The 23,757-nt window shown below is 38.3% G+C and overlaps 1 protein-coding gene across 1 annotated transcript in view; it reads left to right on the top strand.

Moving 5' to 3' along the window:
- Positions 1–9,726: 9,726 nt before the first annotated feature.
- Positions 9,727–23,757, top strand: part of LOC128663097 (uncharacterized) — a 131,432-nt gene continuing 117,401 nt past the window's right edge. Inside the window, exons 1-2 of the mRNA XM_053717257.1 lie at positions 9,727–9,759; positions 12,245–12,348. Coding sequence (XP_053573232.1) covers positions 12,246–12,348 — 103 coding nt within the window. The 5' untranslated portion in view covers positions 9,727–9,759; position 12,245. The remainder of the gene's footprint in view (positions 9,760–12,244; positions 12,349–23,757) is intronic.

Raw genomic sequence — 23,757 nt, 5'->3', positions numbered from 1 at the left:
AACAACTTCTCTGTGGGTACGTGGTCAGGGTGGGCCTTGTCTCCACCATACCGAAAAACTCCTTGGTCTCCTTTAACCATCAATCATGTCACACTCAGCTAGAAAAAACACCAAGACCCAAGCGGCCTCGAAGCAGACTGTCCTAGACCATTTCTCTCAACCGTGCAAGAAACCTCCCTCTGTGAGCAAGGACATTAGCGACCCAGAATCTCAAGATGAGGGTTCGCAATCAAGTTCTCAGTCTGTTGCGCATCTCAACCACTACATCACCGAAAGTACTCTCCAGAAACTCCTCGCAGCTCAGACTAAATCTATCACTGCTGAGATTCAGAGAAGTTCGGCTGAACTTAAAAAGGAAATCCAAGAAATAGGAGATAGGGTTGATTCCCTCGAACGGCAACAAGACGATCTGGCTACCGATAACTCGAACCTCCTGGCCTACGCAGAAAATCTAGCCGAACAAATCTCCCAGCTGGAGCTGAAGCTGGCAGATGTGGAGGACAGAGCTAGGAGGAACAATATAAGATTTAGAGGCATACCTGAGACGGTAAACACGGGTGGTTTACAGGAATTTCTCACAGCTTTGTTCACCGCATACATGGGACCCCTGGAAGGCAACATGCATGCTATGGAGAGGGCCCACAGGGCTCTCCGGCCACGTTCAATATCATCAGATAGACCGAGAGATGTGGTTGTCTGCTTCCACCACTTTACCTTCAAAGACCGGTTGATGCAGGCAGCATACAACAGACCTACTTTGCCCAATAATCTCAAAGATATCCAACTCCTACCTGACCTCTCCTCACATACCTTGCAACAACAAAAGCTCTATGCTCCAATTACTACTCAGCTGAGGAAAGCAGGGATCAAACATAGGTGGGGATTCCCCACTAAGCTGATTGTGACTAAGGACAATCAAACCCACACGGTCTCTTCACCTTCTAAGGGAGGCACTCTACTAGCTAATTGGGGCCTCCAAGCTGCCCCCAGCAACCAGCAAGAGTCTCGCTCCAGATTGAGGGTCACAGCCCCCGAATGGTCTGTCAAAGAACAAAGACCAAAGCGGTCAAAACCGAACCCCCCTGACCACACCCTGAGGCCTCAGGCCTCACCCACTTGAGATTGTCGGCATGCATTTCAATACCACTGTTAGGTTCATATACTGTGATTTGTTTCCATTTTCAATATTTATTGTAACTAATTTAAGTTAGAGTTTAAGTTGATATATATGGTTAGTTAGCTATTATGTGATTTTCTTATAGTTGAGCGGGGCTACTTGCACTAGATAGACCGAGAGATGTGGTTGTCTGCTTCCACCACTTTACCTTCAAAGACCGGTTGATGCAGGCAGCATACAGCAGACCTACTTTGCCCAATAATCTCAAAGATATCCAACTCCTACCTGACCTCTCCTCACATACCTTGCAACAACGAAAGCTCTATGCTCCAATTACTACTCAGCTGAGGAAAGCAGGGATCAAACATAGGTGGGGATTCCCCACTAAGCTGATTGTGACTAAGGACAATCAAACCCACACGGTCTCTTCACCTTCTAAGGGAGGCACTCTACTAGCTAATTGGGGCCTCCAAGCTGCCCCCAGCAACCAGCAAGAGTCTCGCTCCAGATTGAGGGTCACAGCCCCCGAATGGTCTGTCAAAGAACAAAGACCAAAGCGGTCAAAACCGAACCCCCCTGACCACACCCTGAGGCCTCAGGCCTCACCCACTTGAGATTGTCGGCATGCATTTCAATACCACTGTTAGGTTCATATACTGTGATTTGTTTCCATTTTCAATATTTATTGTAACTAATTTAAGTTAGAGTTTAAGTTGATATATGTGGTTAGTTAGCTATTATGTGATTTTCTTATAGTTGAGCGGGGCTACTTGCACTAGTCCCTCTGTCTTTTAGACAAGGTTAACTCCCCCCCCAATTTCTGGTGCCCATTCTAGGGCCCCACATAGGTGGACTACTTCCACTTGCTATCCTTCATCCTTCATCCTCCCCTCCAACCAACCTTTGACCCTACCCTTCTCTCCCTCCCCCCCCCCCAGGAATTCTAAATGGCCTCCCTCAGATTCCTCACTCATAATGTCAGAGGCCTCAACACTGTGGGCAAGAGATGCCTTCTATCATGATCCCTCCGTCACCACGGAGCGGACGTAGCCTTCCTTCAGGAGACGCACCTCCTAACGGACTCCTCCCCCCCACACATTTCCAAGGACTTCCCAGTTTTTGAGGCGGCTTCCTTCACAAAGAAAGCCAGAGGGGTAGCCGTCCTAATACACAAAAGAGTGGCTTACGAGCCCCTCTTTATATTCAGAGACCCTCAGGCTAGATATCTCATCCTTATATGTAATTTAGATCATGTCACATATACCGTTGTTTCGGTCTATCTCCCAAACTCACTTCAACCCAGATACCTCAGGAAAGTCCTTCTGCATGTGGAGAAGGTCAAACAAGGCAGAGTTATCCTCGCTGGTGACCTGAACATGGTATGGGATGAGAAGATAGATAGGAAAACAGGCCCCTCTAAGAGACTCCCCTCCAACCACGACCCTACCAGTCGTAGGTTCTGGGAACTTATTTGCCAGTTCACGTATTTTGACATTTGGAGGTCCCTACATCCTCTAGACAAAGATTTCACCCACTTCTCCCACCCTCACTCTACACACTCTAGGCTTGATTACTTTTTTTGCCACCCCACTGACCTGGATCTGGTCCGCTCCGTGAATATTCACCTTACCCCATGGTCAGATCATGACCTTATCACTTTAGACATTGACTCTAGTCACACTACTAAAACCAGAGCCCCATGGAGACTGCCACACCATCTCCTTTCGGATGTCCCGTTTAGAGAAGAGATCAGGAAAGAGATTTGCTTCACCCTCCAGACCAATGATACCCCAGAAGTTAGTGAGAATACTATGGGGGGGGGCATTTAAGGCTACTCTACGAGGCCTTTTCATCCGTAAGCAGGCTCATCTCAGGAGACAAGCAGGCCTTTCCCCCTCCCAAGCACATAGCAGAATGCAGGTGCTTGAAACCCAACGGCGGATCTCGGACTCGGTAGCCTACAAATCTGAGGTAGAAGATCTTAGGCGGCACATATGCCAATTAGAATTCCAGAAAACACAATCCAATCTCCTCCGTCTGAAACACCTCCTATACTCCAAGGGCAATAAAGCAGATTCTTTACTAGCCAATAAAATCAGGCAGCGTGCAGGTGCCACTCGTATTCATGAAATCAAACAGGGTGGCTGTTCAGTCCGACTTCCTTCCCAGATTGGCCAACAGTTCCATAAGTTCTATTCTGAACTCTATAATATAGGCAATACCGCGACGCTTGGGAAAGCCCCCTTGGAAAACATAGATTCCTTCCTTCACTCCCTTGAGCTTCCCACCCTTGATGACTCTCATAAAGAGTGCATTGACTCCCCGATTACTAGCTAGGAGGTTAAATTGGTTATTAAAAAACTAAAATCTCTTAAAGCCCCTGGACCTGATGGCTTCACGGCCATTTTCTACAAGACATACCTAGCAGAACTCGCCCCTATGCTTACCAAATTTTTCAATAAGGCTATGTCCACAGGGAAATTCGACAAGGAATTCCTTGAGGCCTCCATCATCACCATTCCCAAACCCAATAAAGATCCTACCCTTTGCGCTAATTATCGACCCATTTCACTCATCAATACCGACGTTAAGATCTACGCCAAAATCCTGGCTAATCGGCTAGCAAAATTGCTCCCAACACTTATTGACCCAGACCAGGTCGGGTTCATACCAGGGAGAGAAGGCCCAGATAACACCAGGAGGCTCCTTAACATACTCCTAGAGGCCAAGAGACTGAATAGGCCACTTGCGGTGCTCTCTCTGGATGCCGAGAAGGCCTTTGACCGCGTCAGATGGGAATACCTCTGGCGGGTCTTAGAGAACTTCCAGTTCCCTAAACGAATTATTTTGGCAATCAAAGCTTTATATTCCTCCCCAGTGGCCTTGGTGAGAGGACTGGGGTTTGACCCCACTCCCTTCCATATATCTAATGGCACCCGTCAGGGTTGCCCCCTTTCCCCTATTTTGTTCGCACTGGCCATGGAGCCTCTGGCTGCGGCCATCAGGACGGATAAAGAGATTTCGGGAATCACCCTAAACGGTACGGTCCACAAAGTAGCCCTATTTGCAGATGATATTACCCTGTTTTTCTCCAGTCCCTCTCGAGAGATCCCGAGACTCCTGTCCCTCCTAGAGACATTTAGTTCCTTGTCATACTATAAATTAAATCACTCGAAATCTGAACTATACACCTCTGGGTTTCCCGAGGAGGTCTCCAAAAACTTATGTAAAAAATATAAGTTTATCCCCAGCCATAAGTACGTATCCCATCTCGGTGTTAAATTATCCAATTCTCTCCCTCAAATTCTTGAAGATAACCTCAAACCACTTTTGACCGAGCTAAGGTCCCTGCCCACACGTTGGAACTTCAAATGTGTATCCTGGTTAGGACGCATAGCAGCTCTAAAGATGAGCTATCTTCCTAAACTCACGTATGCACTCCGTTGTCTACCAATAAGAGTTCCCAGAACCCTTTTAGTACAGTTCCAGAGTGCCTGTACCAAATACATTTGGCAGGGTAAACCCCCTAGAGTTGCTCATAATGCCCTGCAATACCCTAAAATACACGGCAGGGTTGCTTCTCCCTCTATTTTTAGGTATGCGGATGCCGCTATGCTCACCCATATCTCTCAATGGGGTGTCAAAGACTCAGACAGCAAATGGAGGTCTATTGAACAAGCCTCCCTACCACATAACCTTACGTTAAGGGACCTAATATGGACGCCATCCCATTGCAGAAGGAATCTGGGCACCTCTAATCCGATTATACAGGAATGCCTATTCGCCTGGGACCGCCTGAGGCATAACCCCAAGGTAGCCCCTCACCCTTCCCCAATTACCTCCGTAACTGGTCTTCTGTCTGGTTTACCGGACTCCCATCCAAACGCTTGGGCTCGGCTGGGTGTTATGAAGGTGGGAGACCTTTGGTCAAACCCGCCACATACAACCTTTACCCCCTACACCCAACTCAACATAACCCCATCTACACCCTTGTATATGAAATTTGAATACTCCAGAGTTACTAGTTTCTTATCTAGGTGGGGTTTCAAACCATCTCTGCCTCGACAGCTTACCATCTGGGAAGCTAGATGGCAACAGGGGCTCAGACTGGGCAAACCACTGTCCTTACACTATTCCCTTATGGAAGGCACCGCCCCAGCTGACAAAGCCCAACATATCCTGAAATGGGAACGGAGGTTAGACTTTACGAAACCCTCTCTGGAGTGGCAACGCACGCTCCTTTTTACAAAGAAAACCCTTCATTGCATTACCATCCTTGAAACCTACATTAAGGTGCTCACACACTGGTATTATGTCCCAGCTAGGCTTGCGAAAATCTTTCCAGAGGCCTCCCCATTTGTTGGAGAGACTGCTCGCACATAGGAGATATGATCCACATTTGGTGGAGCTGTCCCAGACTCAAACCTCTCTGGAACAAATGTTTCTCCACATTAACCAGTTTGGGTATCAACCTACCCAGAACTCCCGAGACAGCTCTGTTTCACTTAGGTGTATGTAAATTACCCAAACATTATGGTGCACTTTGTATTTACCTTCTATCAGCTGTTAAACTTAATATAGCGAGATCTTGGAAAAGATCCCTTCCCCCAGCCTGGTCGGATATTATATCCTCTATGGCATACATGTACTCTATGGAGAAGAGTATCTATTATGCCTCGGGTAGGACTGATTTCTTTGAACTGATCTGGTCCGATTGGAAAAACAGATTTGATACTCTCTGGCTTCCCACCTTTGACACCTAAATGGCAGTACACCCCTAACCATATAAGCAGTAGATCTGACCTCACCCTTGCACGTCTGAATTAGCCCCCTTTTAAAGTCATCTTAGCGTATCTTCCTACCCTTTTCCCCTTCCCTCTCCCCCCTTCCCCTCCTCCCCCCCCCCACCCCCCCTTGACGATATCCTATGTCCTGTCAGGACACTGACTCCCTTTTCATAGAAATTTACTTTAATGTAATGATTACGTAAATGCTATGATGTATTTGTACTTGATGTACGAATGTCTCGTACAGTTGTTGTATCTATCACTCTGTTATTTTAACAAAAATCAATAAAAACTACAAATAAAAAAAAAAAAAAAAGAGTGGGTGCTTTGAAAATTTAAAGATCTGACCTTCAGATTGCAAGATTTCCCTGTTCCTCTCTAGTCAGCAGTTACTATATGTCCTCAAGTTAAAAAGAAACATTATACAAATACGTATTACCATTCCTCCCAACATTCTGTATTTAGAAACCAAGTCTGGGTTCTTTAAGTGAATCTGGTAGCTCAGAGGGCAGGGTCAGTGTGGTCTATAGGCAATACTAAGTAGCACAGAGCAGACCAGGGGATGTGTTTGTTCTGTCTTAGGGGCAGCTGATGAATGGATCAGACCAGAGAAAAGGAAATCCATGGAACTGGCAGGGTTTAGATGTTGTGACTCCCATTAATATGGCGGAGAAAGTTGTGGGAGGGGCAATGTAACAGAGCACCTAAACTATGCCAGTCCCATAAAACGCAGGACAGCGGAGAGCTCTGGTTTTACACAGGTATGAGTTATACCACAATTATGGCCTATTAAAGAAAAAGATTTGTCTGAGAAGCTCTTATTAACTACACAAGTTCCTCACAGCTCTCCATTTGTATAATATATACAAGTAGATCCCAATAACAAACGTCACAGATACTGTATGTAGACCTCTTTTTTTAGAAATCCAAAGCCTACTCATCTTTTCACATTTGTTTTCTTGTGTTACTTATCAAACTTTCTGTAGCAACACGTCAGTGTGTGTGAGATGCTTTGCTGAACTTGTTTTCCGACTCATTGATGATCTGGATCAGCTGTGTAAAGGTTATTGCATTAGGCTCTGAATGCCTGGTTAGTCTTTATTGGGGTATGTTACTGTCATGTTGCCATGTAGCGATAAACGGATGCATTTTTACTGGCTTTTTTTTTTTTTTTTAATGAAGCCAATAAATTGGCTGATTTGTTTACTTCCTTGTAATATACACTATATATTATATTTTTTTTAAATAACTGTTTTGTGAAGCCCAGTTTAATAGATTTATAGTTGTTTCAATTAAATGATCAAGTTGCTCAGATTTTTTAATGTTTTTATAGAATTATGTACTGAAAATATTTGTATATTTGGTTCATGTTCAATTTTGGGCAAAACATTATTGTGGCCTCTCATGATCACTCCAAGATCTTCCAAAAAATATAATAAAGCCCTCCAGCTTGTATACCAGAAAATGATTCCTTCTGCTATGTGTTTATAATGGAGTTCACAGCTGAATAATATTTTTGGTAGATTTTGTTTTTTAAGTTATGCTAGTTGGGAATGTTTTTGAGGTATATGAGCAAACACTAAAGTCAAAATAAAACTTTCATGATTCATATAGAGCATGCAATTTTAAACAACTTTCCAGTTCACTTCCATTATCTAAATTTGCACACTTACACCAGGCACCAGCTCCTACTGAGCAAGAATTCACAGAATATACATATATTTTGTGATTGGCTGATGGCTGTCACATGATGCCCTGTGAAGGGAGACTAAAGATAACTTTAAATTTGTCAGAAAGAAATCTACTAATCATTTGAAGGTCAAACTAAATGCTTTGCGGTAGATTTATCATAGTGCGAGCGGACAGATACAATGTAGCGTATCATGTAGCATACGCTGTCGGCATTTACTATTGCACCAGCAGTTCTTGTGAACTGCTTGTGCAATGCCGCCCCCTGCAGATTCTTGGCTAATCGGCCGCTAGCAGGGGGTGTCAATCCTCCCGTTCGGCTGATTTCTGTCCGAGGCCTCAGAGCAGGCGGACAAGTTATGGAGCAGAGGTCTTTAGATCGCTGCTTTATAACTTCTGTTTCCGGCGAGCCTGGAGGCTCGCGTGGAAACAGGGGCATCAAGCTCCATATGGAGCTTTATAAATCGTCCCCTTTGTTTTTTTATTATGCATTTGCTGATTGTGCTATTCTACGACACATTTATTCTGTAAAATGATAAAAGCAAGAGTGGTTCTAGACCATAAAATTCCAGGGTAAAAAAAATGAACGGGTGGGGACCTCATCTTGTATTAACGATTCTTACTGTTAATGGGACATTTAAAATAAAAAATAAAAAATTCCCTTCTTTTTTATGTGTTTAGTTCCTTTAAAAGTGTCCAACGTGGTCAGACTTGCACTCTGAAACATCCGATTTCTATTCCAGATGATGATCTGGCCAGTGATTGGGTCATATGCATGTATGCCTGCTTCTGATTGGCTCAGCAGCTATATCCTCATCTGGAGTGGCGTACTTGATTATGCAGTAAAGCTCTTCGTTGGGTTTAAACTCATATAGAAAAACATTTGTTTAACATTATATGCTCTACTACTATAGAGTATTGTGTATTTACGCTAAAATGTTCCTTTAATCTGTATTTTTAAATCCACTTCTCCCTCCTTTAAGTTTCTCTTTGCCACATGTAGAGCATTGGTCATGTAAAAAAAACAATGTACTGTATATGCAACAAGTAATAATGAGGCGCATAGCATCTCCTAGATCATGCCTAAATAAATTATACAAGACAGGGGTGTTGCAAACTAAAAAATAACTTGACTTGTTGACAACAAGAGCAAACAATTACCGTTATTAGAATCACACTATGACAATACATCAGTATAGACGTAAAACTCCCTAGACCTAATGGGTGATAACATTACATACAATTACTGAAGGGCTGTTATGAAATAGGAATGTATGTTTTTTGGGGTTTGCTGCAATTACTTACATGGGGAAAATCTAGCAATGCATCACATGAAAGGACAATATTTCATGTATTGGCCAGTTAAAGGACTATAAAATGCAATAGAATTGCATTATATGCAAATGCGCAATAAAAAAAATAGCACTTAGACTAAATTTCAAATGAGTAGTTGATTTTTTTTTTTCTGAAAATTTGAAACTTAGTTCTATTTTCCTCACGCAGCATCATGTGATAGCCTTCAGCCAATCACCAAATGCATATGCATATTAAATTCTTGTACATACCCAGTAGAGTTGGTGGCTCAGGAGATGTTCATAAAAAAAGATTGTGCACATTTTGATAATGGAAATTAATTAGAAAGTTGTTTAAAAGTGTGTGCTGTTTCTGAATCTTGAAAGCTTAATTTTGACTTTAGTGTTACTTTAAGCCAAATGTCCTCTAATAACACACTAGAGAAGTGAATCAAGGCTCTAATGATTTTGAACGTTATCTCGCCATTACAACAAGGCAAGCAAAAGAACTGTGTAGAATGTAGCAGGGTCAGGCTTGCAAAGTCTGATATATGAACCCAACACCCAACATTTTAAGAGTAACATTACAAGAAAAGGGGGCAAAATAAAAAATGAAACTTTTTTTATTATCTATGATTAAACATTTTATATTATAATGACAAATTCTCCTGATATTTCCATGTGCTGTAACACCCAGTTCAGTTGTTGAAGTAAATCTTATCTGCATTGTGATAGATAAGCAGCTCTCTGCAATCTGATGTGACTTCAGGATATTGGGGTCGTATGACAGTTAGTGATTAAAAAAAAAGGCTTTAAATACATTGAAAAGCTGATAGTTATTGGAAATGAAAGCAGAAAAATATTGAACATCAAGGTAAGATATGAGTTGAGAAAAAACAATAATTTATTATTACTTATCTCATTGTGATTTGTTAGATAAAACTGTCTCTTGGGACACACATAGTCTAGATTTTATTTATACGTTTCTTTGAAATTAGGTGATAAAATTATCAAGCAAGCACCTACCTCTTGTGGTTCACTAAAAGGCATCACTAATGTTCCAAAAATAACATTATCTCATGGATAAAGTAAAAAATAAATCTCATGCCCCTGCTCTCAACCAGGAATATTCTGATAATCTGAATAATCTATGAGTTTTAGGACAATAATTAATAAATGCTGCAATACACAAATATTAAGGGCACAATCCACTAAAAAGTCCTCCTCAGTAACTACAGCTTCACCGGTCCCTATGTCCTGCTAGGCAGCTGCATGAGTGACGCAGTGAGGGGTGAATGAGGTTTAGTGAATCTGTATCATAGAATAATGCAGGAGCTGGTGAAGCTGGAGAGGCTAAAGACACTGGAGATGGCTTTTACTGAACGTTTCCCTGAGCTTCTCTTAAAAGATATCTGTTTGGGATTAAATTATGTGGCAAATTGTAGAACCAGCTACTGATTGTTAGATTAGGAGTTTTTAAAATGGCAAAGGTTTAGTCTATTTTTGTCTAACCTATGAATCACTTCCAGATGAGTATCAGCCAATTGAATGAATTATGTATAGGATCATTTCATTTTGAAATAGAAGCATTTTTGCATTATACTTTCATTCTGCAGAATACGCACATATCCTGTGAGGGCCGTGCACCAGTATTTAAAGACCACACCTTGTCAGAGGGTCAGCAGTAGCTTGTATGACACAAATTACATCTTCAGAAGCAATACACACCACTGCCACCTCTCTGAGCATAGTGTTTGTATTCTGGTGCACATGCCCTTACAGGATATGTGTGTATGCCGCTGAAAAACAGTAATTACCTTTGCTAGAAGCATTTTTGTAAATGGAAGTATATTGTAAAAATTCTTCTATTTCATCTATGCACATTTTAATTTTGACATGTCTATCCCTTTAATTTGTTTGTGGTTCAAGATAATATATATGAGCATTTGAACAGAAAGACGTTGGCGTTACAATCGGCAAATAAAGTAGCTACTGGAAGTTTAACTCTTCATGTTTATTATTTTTTTAGTTTACTTACATTTGCAATGTGCATTTTGCTCTTATTGATCCTTATATATACTGCACAGATACCTTTATATATGTTCTCATTTTCCTTCACCGTGAGTGCTGTTCACAATAGACTTATTTTACCCTATACACAAGGTATATGAAAGTCAAAATTAAACTTGAATGATTCAGATGGAGTATGAGTTTAAAACAAATTCCATTTACTTATGTTAACACATATATTTTGTGCTTTTTGTATATACGTTGAACAGCATACCTAGGTAGACTCAGGAACAGGCACGTGTTTTGAGCCGTCTAGGGCAGTAGTTCTTGCCGTTATAAATTGTTACAAACACTGCTGCCCTATACGGCTCAAAGCTTGTATGTTCTACCTAAGTATGCTCTTCAACCAATTACTTTTTTCAATAGTAAACTGGAATTTATGTTTTTAAATGGCATGTTCTGTCTGAACCACGAAAGTGTAATTATGGTTTCCATACCTGAACAGCCTGCATTAAATATAACTATAAATATTAATTTAATTTAGAGTTTTTTTTTTAATTCTTTTAATTCCTATTTGTTGGTGATAGTATATTGCATAAGAATAATTAAAAGAATAGGAAAGTCAAAATTAAATGTGCAGGATTCAGACAGAGCATGTCATTTTAAGACAGTTTTAAATTCACTTCTATTTTCAAATGTATTGATCTCTCTGTATCATTTGTTAAAAAGAATATGTACATATACTACACTACTGGCAGCTAGCTGCAGGCTGGTGGCTACATACATGTGTCTCTTGTCATTGGCTCACGAGTTGTGTTCAGATAGCTTCCATAGTGCATTGCTGCTCTGTGGCTGACTTCAACTATGTGCTTAATCCATATGCAGGGGTTAAACACATAGTTATATACAGGCAATAGTGCAATAATAAAATGCTCGAATCATTTGGACCTGCTGAAAGTATATTGCCAGTTTCTTCTCCTCAGTTGAGCTGATCCTGATTTCTTCTCTGATGAATCTCATACTAGTTCTCTCAAACTTCCCATTTCAAATCTACTGTAATATATTAGAATCTCTCTTTTTTCCTTTAGGCTACTTCTGTATTAAAGGAATAAATCCCATCCATGTGTTTGTTACTGCATTTTGTTTTATATCTACTGGAGGGATTTCCTATTATTTGTCTAGTGCTTATTTTCTAGTAGTTACAATTGTGTTATCCGTCAGCTTCAGAATAATTTCTTGTTCCTACAATCTTATTTTTCTAACTGTTTAAATCATTTTTTAAAAATTGTATTTAATATCCCACATATTGAAGCCTTTGTCTTTCTTTTTTTGTAACTTGGTTCTTTTAGGATGTACTTCCACAGATCTCTGATTGTTTTATCAGCAGTTCTAGCCTTTGTATCAGCTGCACATTTTCTTGATGAAGAATGGACTTTATGGAAAACTAAACATGGTAAAGTTTATATTATTCTTATTAGTTACTAGGTACAGTGGACTCAATCTACCCAGAGAATGAACTTACATTTATTGTATTTGTTCCACTTACTTGTATGTTCTAATCAGAAACAAGCAACTAAATCCCCCCAAGTCATATTTGTAGCCCCTGGCCTCCCACCCATGGGGCCCCCAATTATTTTTTTTATTATTATTATTTATTATTTTTAAAACTTTTACAAATATACAACTGATAAGTATAGTTCTCCATTTGTTACAATAATATTGGAATTGCTGTATTGAGCTATCAGGTATAATTGTAATATGGGGGGAGTAGGAGGGGGAGGGAGGTGAGCAGTTCAAGGAGGAACAGGGGAAACTGGGAAAAACAAAAAGGGGACAAATGCTGCTCACTATCCGCTGTTTTTGGTTGTGATTTGATCTTTAGATTCCATGTCCATATAGTAGTTCCAACATTGGCTCTCCTTGTTATCAAAGAGTGCAACTCAAATAAAGCTAAAACAAATGATAATACGTAACAAATACCGTTCTATCAAACAATTTAACAGTTTGATGTGTTTAAGAATCAAGAGGTCTTTGTGCCAGAATATGAGGGGTTAGGGGTATCTCCCATCTATAGGTTGTCTTTTATTATTGCGGCCTAGACCATGTCTATTTTAAAAGACCATTTACCCTAAATTCTTCTTCCCTTTAATTTGTTCCCAATGATCCATTTTACCTGGTGGAGTGCATTAAATTGTTTACAAATAGTTCCTTTACCTTTTTTTTAGCATTTGAAAAAGTTATTTTTTTCCGGTGGTTTCCCTACCTATACTGAACATTTCTATACTCAAGTGTATGTTATAGAACAACTGTGTAAAGGTTAGACATGTGCATTAATTTTTTAGTTGTACAACAAATGCTGAATATGGCTGCTGGCAGTGATTTTTGGTTCTTTTAGTAGCCGGATTTCTTATTGTAAAAAGTGCAACACACAAAGATTTGTGAAAATCCAGATCTTTGTGTGTTTCAATTTTACACCAAGAACTCCAGCTCCAAAAAAGATCTGAATGCCACTGCCACGGCCATATTCAGCATTTGTTGTACAACTAAATAAACAAATGCCCATGTCTAGTAAACATAACCAGCAGAAGAAATTACACTCCCAGTGGGAGGTAGGAAAGATAAGCAATACAATGTTAATTTTCAATTGTTCTTTCTAAGGGCCTGATATTTTAAACCTCTCCGCTCAGGTGAGATAATCTAAATTGATCCTCCAGCTCTGAGAAATCCCTAGTGACATTTTCAAAAGGCAGATTTTGCTATACTTTTCAAATGGGTGTTCTCTGCATTTCTGTATGGGAAGGAGAGACAAGCCCAGTTCAATGCATGGCATGACAGTTCTGCTGCATTTACACTTTGTACTTTGTAATTTATATCACTTTTATACTTCAGATTAACTTTAATTACATTTCAACTTTGTACTTTCTATTTTGCATTTTTTTTACAGCAGTGTATTTAGGATTGTGATATCACATATTCTGATTATGGTTTCACAGTTTCTGTGTAACTTTAACAAAATAGTCTCATACTTTGTATACTTATGTGCATCTTTTACAAATTACATTGCATTTCTTCTATTTAAATTTAAACTGAAAAACTGTTTCCCAGAGAGTGTCATTACTTTCTATGGGCCAGATAATCAAACATTCTATAGTTTGGAAAAAGATTATAGAGCAGACTTCACAGGGCCTGCACTTTTCTAAGAAAAGGGTAGAAACCTGGAAGTCTCAGATAGATGAGAGATGCCTATCATAGAAAGTAATGAAGCTTTCTGGGATACAAAAGTTCACATGTGAGAGAGAAAGTAACTGTAAAACACCCGGGGCTGATATAAAGGTTCCGTTTGCATGAATTACAAATTAAATTGAAATGTTTTCACTACAATTTAACTGTTGTTTAACATATATTACTTAAGTATATTAAGTGTATTGTGAATTTTGAGAATTTTGAGAAAACTTCCCCTGCATAAATCAGTGAGACCAGATTTTGTAAACTGCTTACAAAATTTCACAAGACTTGTGAGAGAGTTTCAGACGTACCCTGGAAACTCGCCTGTTCAGCCCAAGGAACTGCCCTGTCCCTGCCACTTTCGGAAACTGACAGCTTTAGTTTGCAATGCAGCAAATTCATGGTGCACTGTAATTTGTAAAAGCTACACAGTATGATCCTAAAGTAAAGTAACACAGAAACTTACAAAACATAATCAGAATTTGTAAAATCACTGCCAGAGCTAAATCTAAATGTATTAAAAAAAAATAAAAAAAAGTGCAAAGCTTAAATTCTATTATGTCCTGATACATAAAACCATAGAATTCAAAGAGGGTGTACTTTCTTTTTCACATGACTGTACAGTATATATATATATATATATATATATATATATGCAAACAATAACCCTGTAGTAGCGCACAACGGGACCCCAATGTATTTCAGTATTGAAAGTAAACAGTACCTGTGAGCAAGTTGAGGAACGGCACACTGTGGAGAGTGGGTGTGTTGCTGATTGCTGGAGACATGCAGCTGAATGCGTTCAATACCCGGTCTGTAAGCCGAGTCACATGGTATTAGAGGATCCAAGAACAGCAGAGTGCATCAAAGCACAAAAGGACTCCAAATAGAGTAAAAAGTTCACGTTTATTCAAACTTACAGAGTAAAAACATGTATTCTCCCACAAATTTTAAGCCACAATCATTCTGATTGAGATAGCCACAGAAGCCTTCTGCTTCAGTTGAGTCCCCTTCAAAAATAAAAAGCAGATTGTCTATATATCTGAAAAAATGCACCACATTATCCTTGTAGGGGTTCCTGTCTCCAAAGACCTTTAGGTTTAAATATGAGGAGAGATCTCGACTTATTTGTAAATTAAAATTACATCTAAGGATCCTGTTACATTGTTTTCTAATAATATTTAATAAACTAAGATACAGAACACTGAATATTAAATACATATGTTATTTCTTACTATATAGCATACTAATTGAAATTGAAATAACACAACTGTCTCATATATAAGGTATAGGCATATATATATTTATTTTTATTCATATTATAAGTCCTACAAAACACAAACACTGTATTTCAAGTAAGACACATATTCATGTATGCTTATAAGTTTTCTATCGAGATAACTTAGGTTTAAATTGAAGGATAAGACACAATGATGTAAAAACATATACTGTTTCTTTAACAAAATTGCTATAAAGCTGTGAACGATCAGGACCACACACAAGCAGTGACCAAGTGCGCAACCGCACGAAACATGTCTGCGTGAGGTCCTGATCGCTTAGACATTGTGTCCGTTTTTATCTGTAGTGCTTTTCTACAGCTGATGGCAGCTGTCATGTTTTTACTCTGTAAGTTTGAATAAACGTGAACTTTTTACTCTATTTGGAGTCCTTTTGCGCTTTGATGCGCTCTGCTGTTCTTGGATCCTCTATATATATATATATATATATATATATATATATATATATATATATATATATATATATATCTATAGATAGATAGAAAGATAGATAGATAGATAGATATTTTTGAATCAAAAATTTTTGAGGCAATACAAGAAAAAGAAAGAACATGAACATAATGTACATTTTGCATTACTTTGGTAATGTTTGCATACAAAACATTGTTTATCCATTGGATAATGAAACCTTTACATATAAGAGAATAAAGAGATCTTAATTCGAGTATTATATATGTATCTCACCAATCAAACATAAAAAAAATATAGAAAACATTGTATGCATATGCGAAATCAAGCATTACCTCTTTTTTCCTTTTGTTTCCTATGTAGATACATAATAAAATGATAGAATTTAAACATCCCGAGAAAATTATACTTCCTATAGAATGGTATATTAATTATAAAATAGGTGTATTTATAATTTGAAGATTGACAGATTATAGGGAGTCATAACAAGTTGCTCCTATTAGATACACGTGAACGGGGGGGCAAAGTGCCTTATTTTCTTGATAGACAGAAGACTAAAAGCAACTTATGACAAGGCGATATCTGTGGCGGGTTAATACCGCTTATTTGTCCACCTAAAATAAGAGTGGACAATAGCTATGAGGGCGGGGGACGGAGCTATAGATTCTATTGAAGTTTACAAACTTTCCAGGCTGTCATCATTATGGCTGAACTCTATACATATGCTTACTTATTACATTCTGGAACAATCATTCTCACAGCAGAGTATCAGGATGTATGTAATATGAGATATAAGATAAATAATATGATACATGGTATAGAACGAGATATAGAGAGCTTCTAGAGGAGCTCCTCTCCTAGGGGAGATGCCATCTACCGGCGACAAGGGAAAAGGGAGTAGGGATATGACCCGCAGGCAACAAGTACCGGCGGGAAAGGGAGGAGAGGAGTCCCTACTGTGTTTTTTATGTATAATGCCAATTCCACTGGCCCGGCCGCAACCAGCAGAACAAGCTTAAATTAGTATACAGAACCCCTCTAAGTAAACATACATTATCTATATACACTGTAACATCCTGACATACAATTAGCGTGTCTATAGTGAACTTTCTAACTTAGAATGATTTGAAAGTATATATCAGAGTTGCATCTATGCAGCTAGGGAGTTCTTAGGAAAGATCTAGATATAGATTATATGAGCAAGGGTCTACAACACCGGCATTTTCATAGAAATAAGAATCAATCCATAAAAAACAAACTTAATATAAGACTAACTCAGTCTTCAATACCCCTGCACAAGTGTTTATATATAGCCATGAAACCTAGGTCTAAGCAGCCTATCTGGGTTATCAGGTATGTTGATCTCTAAATAGAGACAGAACAGTTTAAATTATAGTTCCAGTTATTGCTCTATCTTCTATCAGATAGTGAAGTTTAATGGCAAGCTAACTGAATATACTAAATATAATGGGACTAAAATGCATAACATACATAGGTAAAAGGCATAACAAGTAAGGTGAAAACTGTCAACAGACAAGTGAACTACAAAACCAGCTATACTTAAAACCACAACAGTCTGCAGTCCTTATTCTCAGACATTTGGGTCATCATCTAGAGAGCAGTGTAATTCAAGATAGTGCATTTTTGACATTCTGAGAGCTGAACTATATTTAGGTAAAGAAGCTCTAAATTTATAAGCAGAGCTAACCCACTCCAGATCTGACTGTCCTCAGGTCAGCATTACTCGCTCCCTCTATGCACTTAATTGAAATGAGTGGTAACCCCAGCGGGTCAACTATCTCTGTACAGGATGTAGTGCTGTCAGCAGTGGGAGCAGACTCCTCTGCAGCAGGAATCCACTCAGCGCCATCAAACCAGTTCTCTGTAAGGGAGTGCAAACTACATGTCTGCAGTGAGGCGGTAATGGATTGCAGAGCTTTAACTCTGAGCCTTGGATATCTCTGAAGCCGAGATGGTATGACACAACTTCTCTCCCGTGGATCTGTTACCGCAGCCAGATAAGTGTCATGCGCAGGGGACTCCGTGTGAGTCTGTAATGTTCTAAGCCCTGAAGTTGATGCCTTTGTAGGAAGCTGGGAGGGCTCAGTAAAACCTGTGTCCGCCGCCATTTTAGGTATTGAACTGATCTCTCCTCCAGCCCGATCTCTGGCTATATGCCGTAGGTCATGGAAATTGCGATCCATCTTCTCCCCCAATCTGTTCAGATATGCTAGGACCTGTTCGCAGAGATCTGCCATATTTGATTAAATTACGGTATGGCTGTAAGTCAGACAGACACCTCTGCCTCGTGGTCAGTTCAGACGGAGTAGTCCCCAGCAGTAGTAGACAGATAAGGTTTTGTTAGCCTTAGCTTTTAAGGAAAAAATAAAGGTTGCTTTCCCTTCTTCATAAGTGCCAGTCAAGCAATCAGTTAGAAAACATAGATTGTGCACTAAATTAAACTAAATATTGATGAATTTTACAGGAGCTCATGAGATGTACGTCTTGTCTCCTCTGTGGCTGGCTCCGCCCCCCCAGATAGATAGATATTTATTTAAACAAGAGAAGATTCTCCAAACGGAGGTGATACAACAATATATATATCCCTCCCAGAATGGTTCAAGTATACCCTTGTTTGGCACTCAACCTGACGACAGCCCTTATATTGAAAAATTAGAGGTCATAACATAAATGCATCAAACAATATATTTAATTTCACAAAAAATTACTGATCAAGCCACAAAGTGGTAACTAATAATTATAGTCCATGCAGGACACAATCCTACATGGACTATAATTATTAGTTACTGCTTTGTGGCTTGATCAGTAATTTTTTGTGAAATTACATATATTGTTTGACACATTTATATGTTGTGACCTCTAATTTTTCAATATAAGGGCAGTTGTCAGGTTGAGTGCCAGACAAGGGTGTACTTGAACCAATCTGGGGATATATACCGTGTATATATATATATATATATATATATATATATATATATATATATATATATATATTTATTGTTGTATCACCTCTGGTTGGGGTACCTTCTCTTGTTTAAATTCATGTGTATTATACCTATGTGAACTACACACTTACATATCATTTATTTTTTGTAAGTGGGTAAAAACCGAGGTCATATTAATTCTAGTGCCAATCATCCCTATTATATATATATATATATATATATATATATATATATATATATATATATATATATATATATATGGACAAAGTGGGGGGTATATTGTGGGGAGTGAATCCCTACAAAACCTAGTTAGCGCAGGGAGTGATTTAGGTTGCAGAGTAGGTAGGGGATTCTGTAGTGGCAGCCGTATATCTCAAACAAAGGGGGGATGTCCTGGGATATCCCTCCAGTGGTAGAAATGGAGAGCGAGGGGTTTAGAGAAAAGCGCCTCTATATGAATCTATTCCCACATTCCCTGTATAGGTTATTATACAAACAAAGTTGTTTAGTGTAAAGGGAATTTGTGCTGTATAAAATTCCAATTAATAATACAATGTTATATTATATTAATAACTAATTGTGGTTGGTACACTCAATTATATATGTTATACATATGTTTCATATAAATCACAATAACAATAACAAGGTAGTCCAGCTCCAAATTAAATATGAAAGAGTAGATGCTGCAAATGCAATAAAGCTTAATACACTCTATCCAGTAGGTATTGCACTTACTAGAACAAACCTCAATCGTATGAGGTAAGTTGCCGCCTCTTGTAAGTGAAAAACTTCAGGATTCCAGTAGTGTGGGTAGATATATGACCGTCCGAGTCTTGCCTTCTCCTATCAGAGTATGGATTCTGTATGTTTTCCTCCTCCTTTCAGAGTATGGATTCTGTGTTCTGTGTCTTTGCCTTCTCCTCTCAGAGTATGGATTCTGTGTTCCTTGCTTTCTCCTCTTAGAGTATGGGTTCCGTATGCTGGTAATGGAATTTCTCCAAGTTCCCCGCAGTATTTATATGGAAATAAAGGCTATCACATATTAGTTCATGCTGATAACAGGCTCCAATGTCTTTGCTCAGGAAGAAGGTTCCCTTATTCACTCCAGTTACATCAATACCCGATATCTCTCAGTGCTCTGGCCGTGTTTTAACAGAGAATCAAGACAGTATATATAATGTAATTTTGGTGTTCCAAGCACTCCTTGTACTATTAATCTGCCTGGGTGCTCTCCATGGTATACATGTAGAAAGTTAAATGGAAGAAGAGGCAATCACGGGTCTTAGTTTCCAATATTTACAACTTTATTTATGCAAGATATCCGTTTTAGAATTACATCAGTCAGTCAACATTTTCGGTCCTTGCAGGGACCTTTGTCAAGACTGTATCTAATTGAAGATATAAGGACAAAATCATTTATTATTATTACCCCTAATGCATATGACAACATACCTACATGATAGCAAAGTATATTTGTAGGACATATATAAGGAATGATTTGTCCAATATCAAAAGCATTTTGCTAAAAACAAAACAAAACAGAACCAAATTAGCCCTTAGGCTTAGGCATATATATCTACCTCTATGGACAGGCTCTGTATTACAGTAAGAAAAATAGCATTTGGGAAAGCCATAGTTTAAGCAATTTGGTCAGTGATCTGTGTATTTCAACATCTGTAAGAATACCCCCACAGCTAAAAGTTATAAGTTTCAACATATGCCCCATACCTCAACCGTTAAATAAAAGCTTAATAACCAGTTTCAGTGCCTTTCATTCAACTGTGAGCAGAGGTTTGTTTAGCCCACTCTTAAATAGCTTAAGGAGACAGGACACTGATAGGCGTGACGTCCTCAGCGGTGCGGCTATTACGCGACCCATGGGTTCAGGATTGTTAACCGTGGTAGTCATGGAAACAAGTACCAGCTGCAACAACTGTTGCAAGACTTGTAGCAAAGTGGTTTAAGACCACAGATCCTGTATAGAAAATATATTCAGCTAGCAACAATTAGATCGAAATATGAGTCAATGTAGTAGTGTCATGTAGATTCAGTTAGTAAAACGTAAGTCCACAAATGTATGCCGCATTGATGCAAGCTTTTGGTTTGAAACAACCTACAATGGGATAATATAGTGGCTGAGAAGAGCTGGCTTACTAGTACCAATGTGTGGCACAACCTATTTTGATTAGCCAAATTTAGTAATCTGACATTTACAACCTAGGTGTATGTCCCTTTATTAGGCCCTTAACTTGCACCAATGTTACACCTTTACATTCTACACTACCTATTTAACTATATAAATAAGTGTCTATAATCCCCTAAAATTGCTGAATTTGGCTAATTAGATACAATAAGATACAGTCTTGACAAAGGTCCCTGCAAGGACCGAAATGTTGACTGACTGATGTAATTCTAAAACGGAAATCTTGCATAAATAAAGTTGTAAATATTGGAAACTAAGACCAGTGAGTGCCTCTTCCATTAGACCTTCTATTAGACATGTGTGTTTCGTTTCGGCAGAATTTCATTTTCGGACGAATTTTGACCGATTCGGAATCCATAACTAAAATCCGGAAAAATTCAGAAAAGAATAAATCAGTTTCCGAATTTTCAGATCCATTATTTATTTCCAGAATTTTTCATTGTTCTAATCTTAACCCACAGTCCCCCGACATTACTGACACTAACTAAATCACTAAATAAAGCTATTAACCCCTAAACCGACATTCCCCGATATCGCTGACACTAACTAAATCACTAAATAAAGCTATTAACCCCTAAACCGCCATTCACCGACATCGCTGACACTAACTAAACCTATTAACCCATAAACCGCAGTTCCCAGTTTTTTATTTTGGGTTGGGTTTATTTTTTTAAACGGGGTATTAGAATAGGAATAATTTATTTCTTTTGTGGATAATTTCGTTTGTTATTTTTTGTAATGGTATTTTTTTTTTTTTTTTTTTATTTTAGTGTTTATTATTTTTTGTAATTGTAGTTTTAATTTTTTAGTAATCTTAGGTTTTATTAGTGTAAGCTTAGGTTTTATATTTAATTCACAGGTAAGTTTGTATTTATTTTAACTAGGTAGTTAGTAATTAGTTATATTGTAGCTAGCTTAGGTTTTATTTTTATTTCACAGGTAAGTTTGAATTTATTTTTAAATAGGTAGTTAGTTAATTATTGTAACTTTAATTTAGGTCTATTTTAATTATGGTAAAGTTAGTGGTTTTAGGTTTAGGGGTTAATATAGTTTAATTTAGGTTGTTGCGATGTGGGGGTGGGCGGTTTAGGGGTTAAAGTTAATAGGTTTAGTTAGTGTTGGCCTTGTGGGTGTATGGTGGTTTAGGGGTTAATAGGTTTAGTTAGTTTTCTAGTTAGTGTTGACAAAGTGGGTGTACGGTGGTTTAGGGGTTAATAGGTTTATTTAGTGTCAGTGATGTCAGGGAACTGTGGTTTAGGGGTTAATAGGTTTAGTTAGTGTTGGCGACATTTGGGAACGTCCGTTTAGGGGTTAATAGGTTTATTTAGTGTTGACTATGTGGGGCGACTGCGGTTTAGGGGTTAATAGGTTAAGTTAGTGTCAGCGATATTGGGGAACTGCAGTTTAGGGGTTAATAGCTTTATTTAGTGATTTAAATAGTGTTGGCGATGTCGGGGAACAGCGATTTAGGGACTAATAGGTTTAGGTAGTGTTGGCAATGTGGGGGGGGGCGGTGATTTAGGGGTTAATAGGTTTAGCTAGTGTCGACGGTAGTTTAGGGGTTAATAGCTTTATTTAGTGCCGGTGATGTGGGTGGCGGCGGCGGTTTTAGATAATTTTGTTTCGGCAATCGCCGGCATATTAGTTATGTTTAGTTAAATCGTTTTTTCAGATCCATTCTTTATTCATATGCATTATTCTATTCTAAACTTCAGAATAGAATAATGCATATGAATAAAGAATAGATCCGAAAAAACGAACGGATCCGAAAAAACGATTTAACGATTTAACTTAACAAAACTAATTTACTGAATATATATAGGTATAAATAAATACAGCTATATATATATATATATATATATATATATATATATATATATATATATAGGAATAGCTATTTATTTACAAAGAACATATTCTGATATGTGCAGAACATTAGAATGTCAAACATAATTAAAACCTTTATTAAAAATGAATATTGCATATACAGTATATGCTTTAACATGTTTTAATCTACTTAACTGCAAAGGGCTCCAATGCACTTGTATATATGTCTATATATGTGTGCATATGTATTTATGTGTTTATTTGTGTTTTTCTGTCTGTAAATACATATATACACATATGAATACATAGACATATATAGACAAATAGAAATTTAGAAATGTATGAATCTCAACGTTAAAGTCCTTTGCCTGCCTTTTTTTTCTAACACCTGAGATTTCATATCTTTGAGCCTTTATAACTTTTAAATAATGTTTATTAGATGGCGTTATAATGGGTGTAACTATAATTTGTAATGTACTTTTGATGTGTTTTGTGACACTTATGTTTTGCAAAACAGTTAACCAGAGCTCTGAAGTCGCTGTAGTCCTTCTAACGTAAATCCCAATTGCGCTCAAGCAATCGCTTTACTTTCAACTTGTAATACCAGCGGTAAACCCAACAACCACAAACCCCCGTGATTAACCCCTTATCGCTCAGGCGCAAATGTTTGTGCTCCACTTGTAATCTGGCCCTATGTGTTATGCTTATTATATTATATGTATTATATCTGTTATTCTACTGTTATTTATTTGGTTTAGGATAATGAGGAGCAATACATGTGTGGATGGCATTAAGCAATGTTAAAGGGACAGTCTACTTGATTTTCTTTATTGTTTAAAAAGATAGATGACGCCTTCACTACACATTTCCCAGCTTTGCACAACCAACATTGTTATATTCATATACTTTATAGCCTTTAAACCTCTACATTTCTG

Source organism: Bombina bombina, chromosome 6 (assembly GCF_027579735.1).
Source record: "Bombina bombina isolate aBomBom1 chromosome 6, aBomBom1.pri, whole genome shotgun sequence".
Lineage (NCBI taxonomy): Eukaryota > Metazoa > Chordata > Amphibia > Anura > Bombinatoridae > Bombina > Bombina bombina.
The sequence above is the reverse complement of the archived record's forward strand: the minus strand, read 5'-3'. Positions and strand labels throughout refer to the sequence as shown.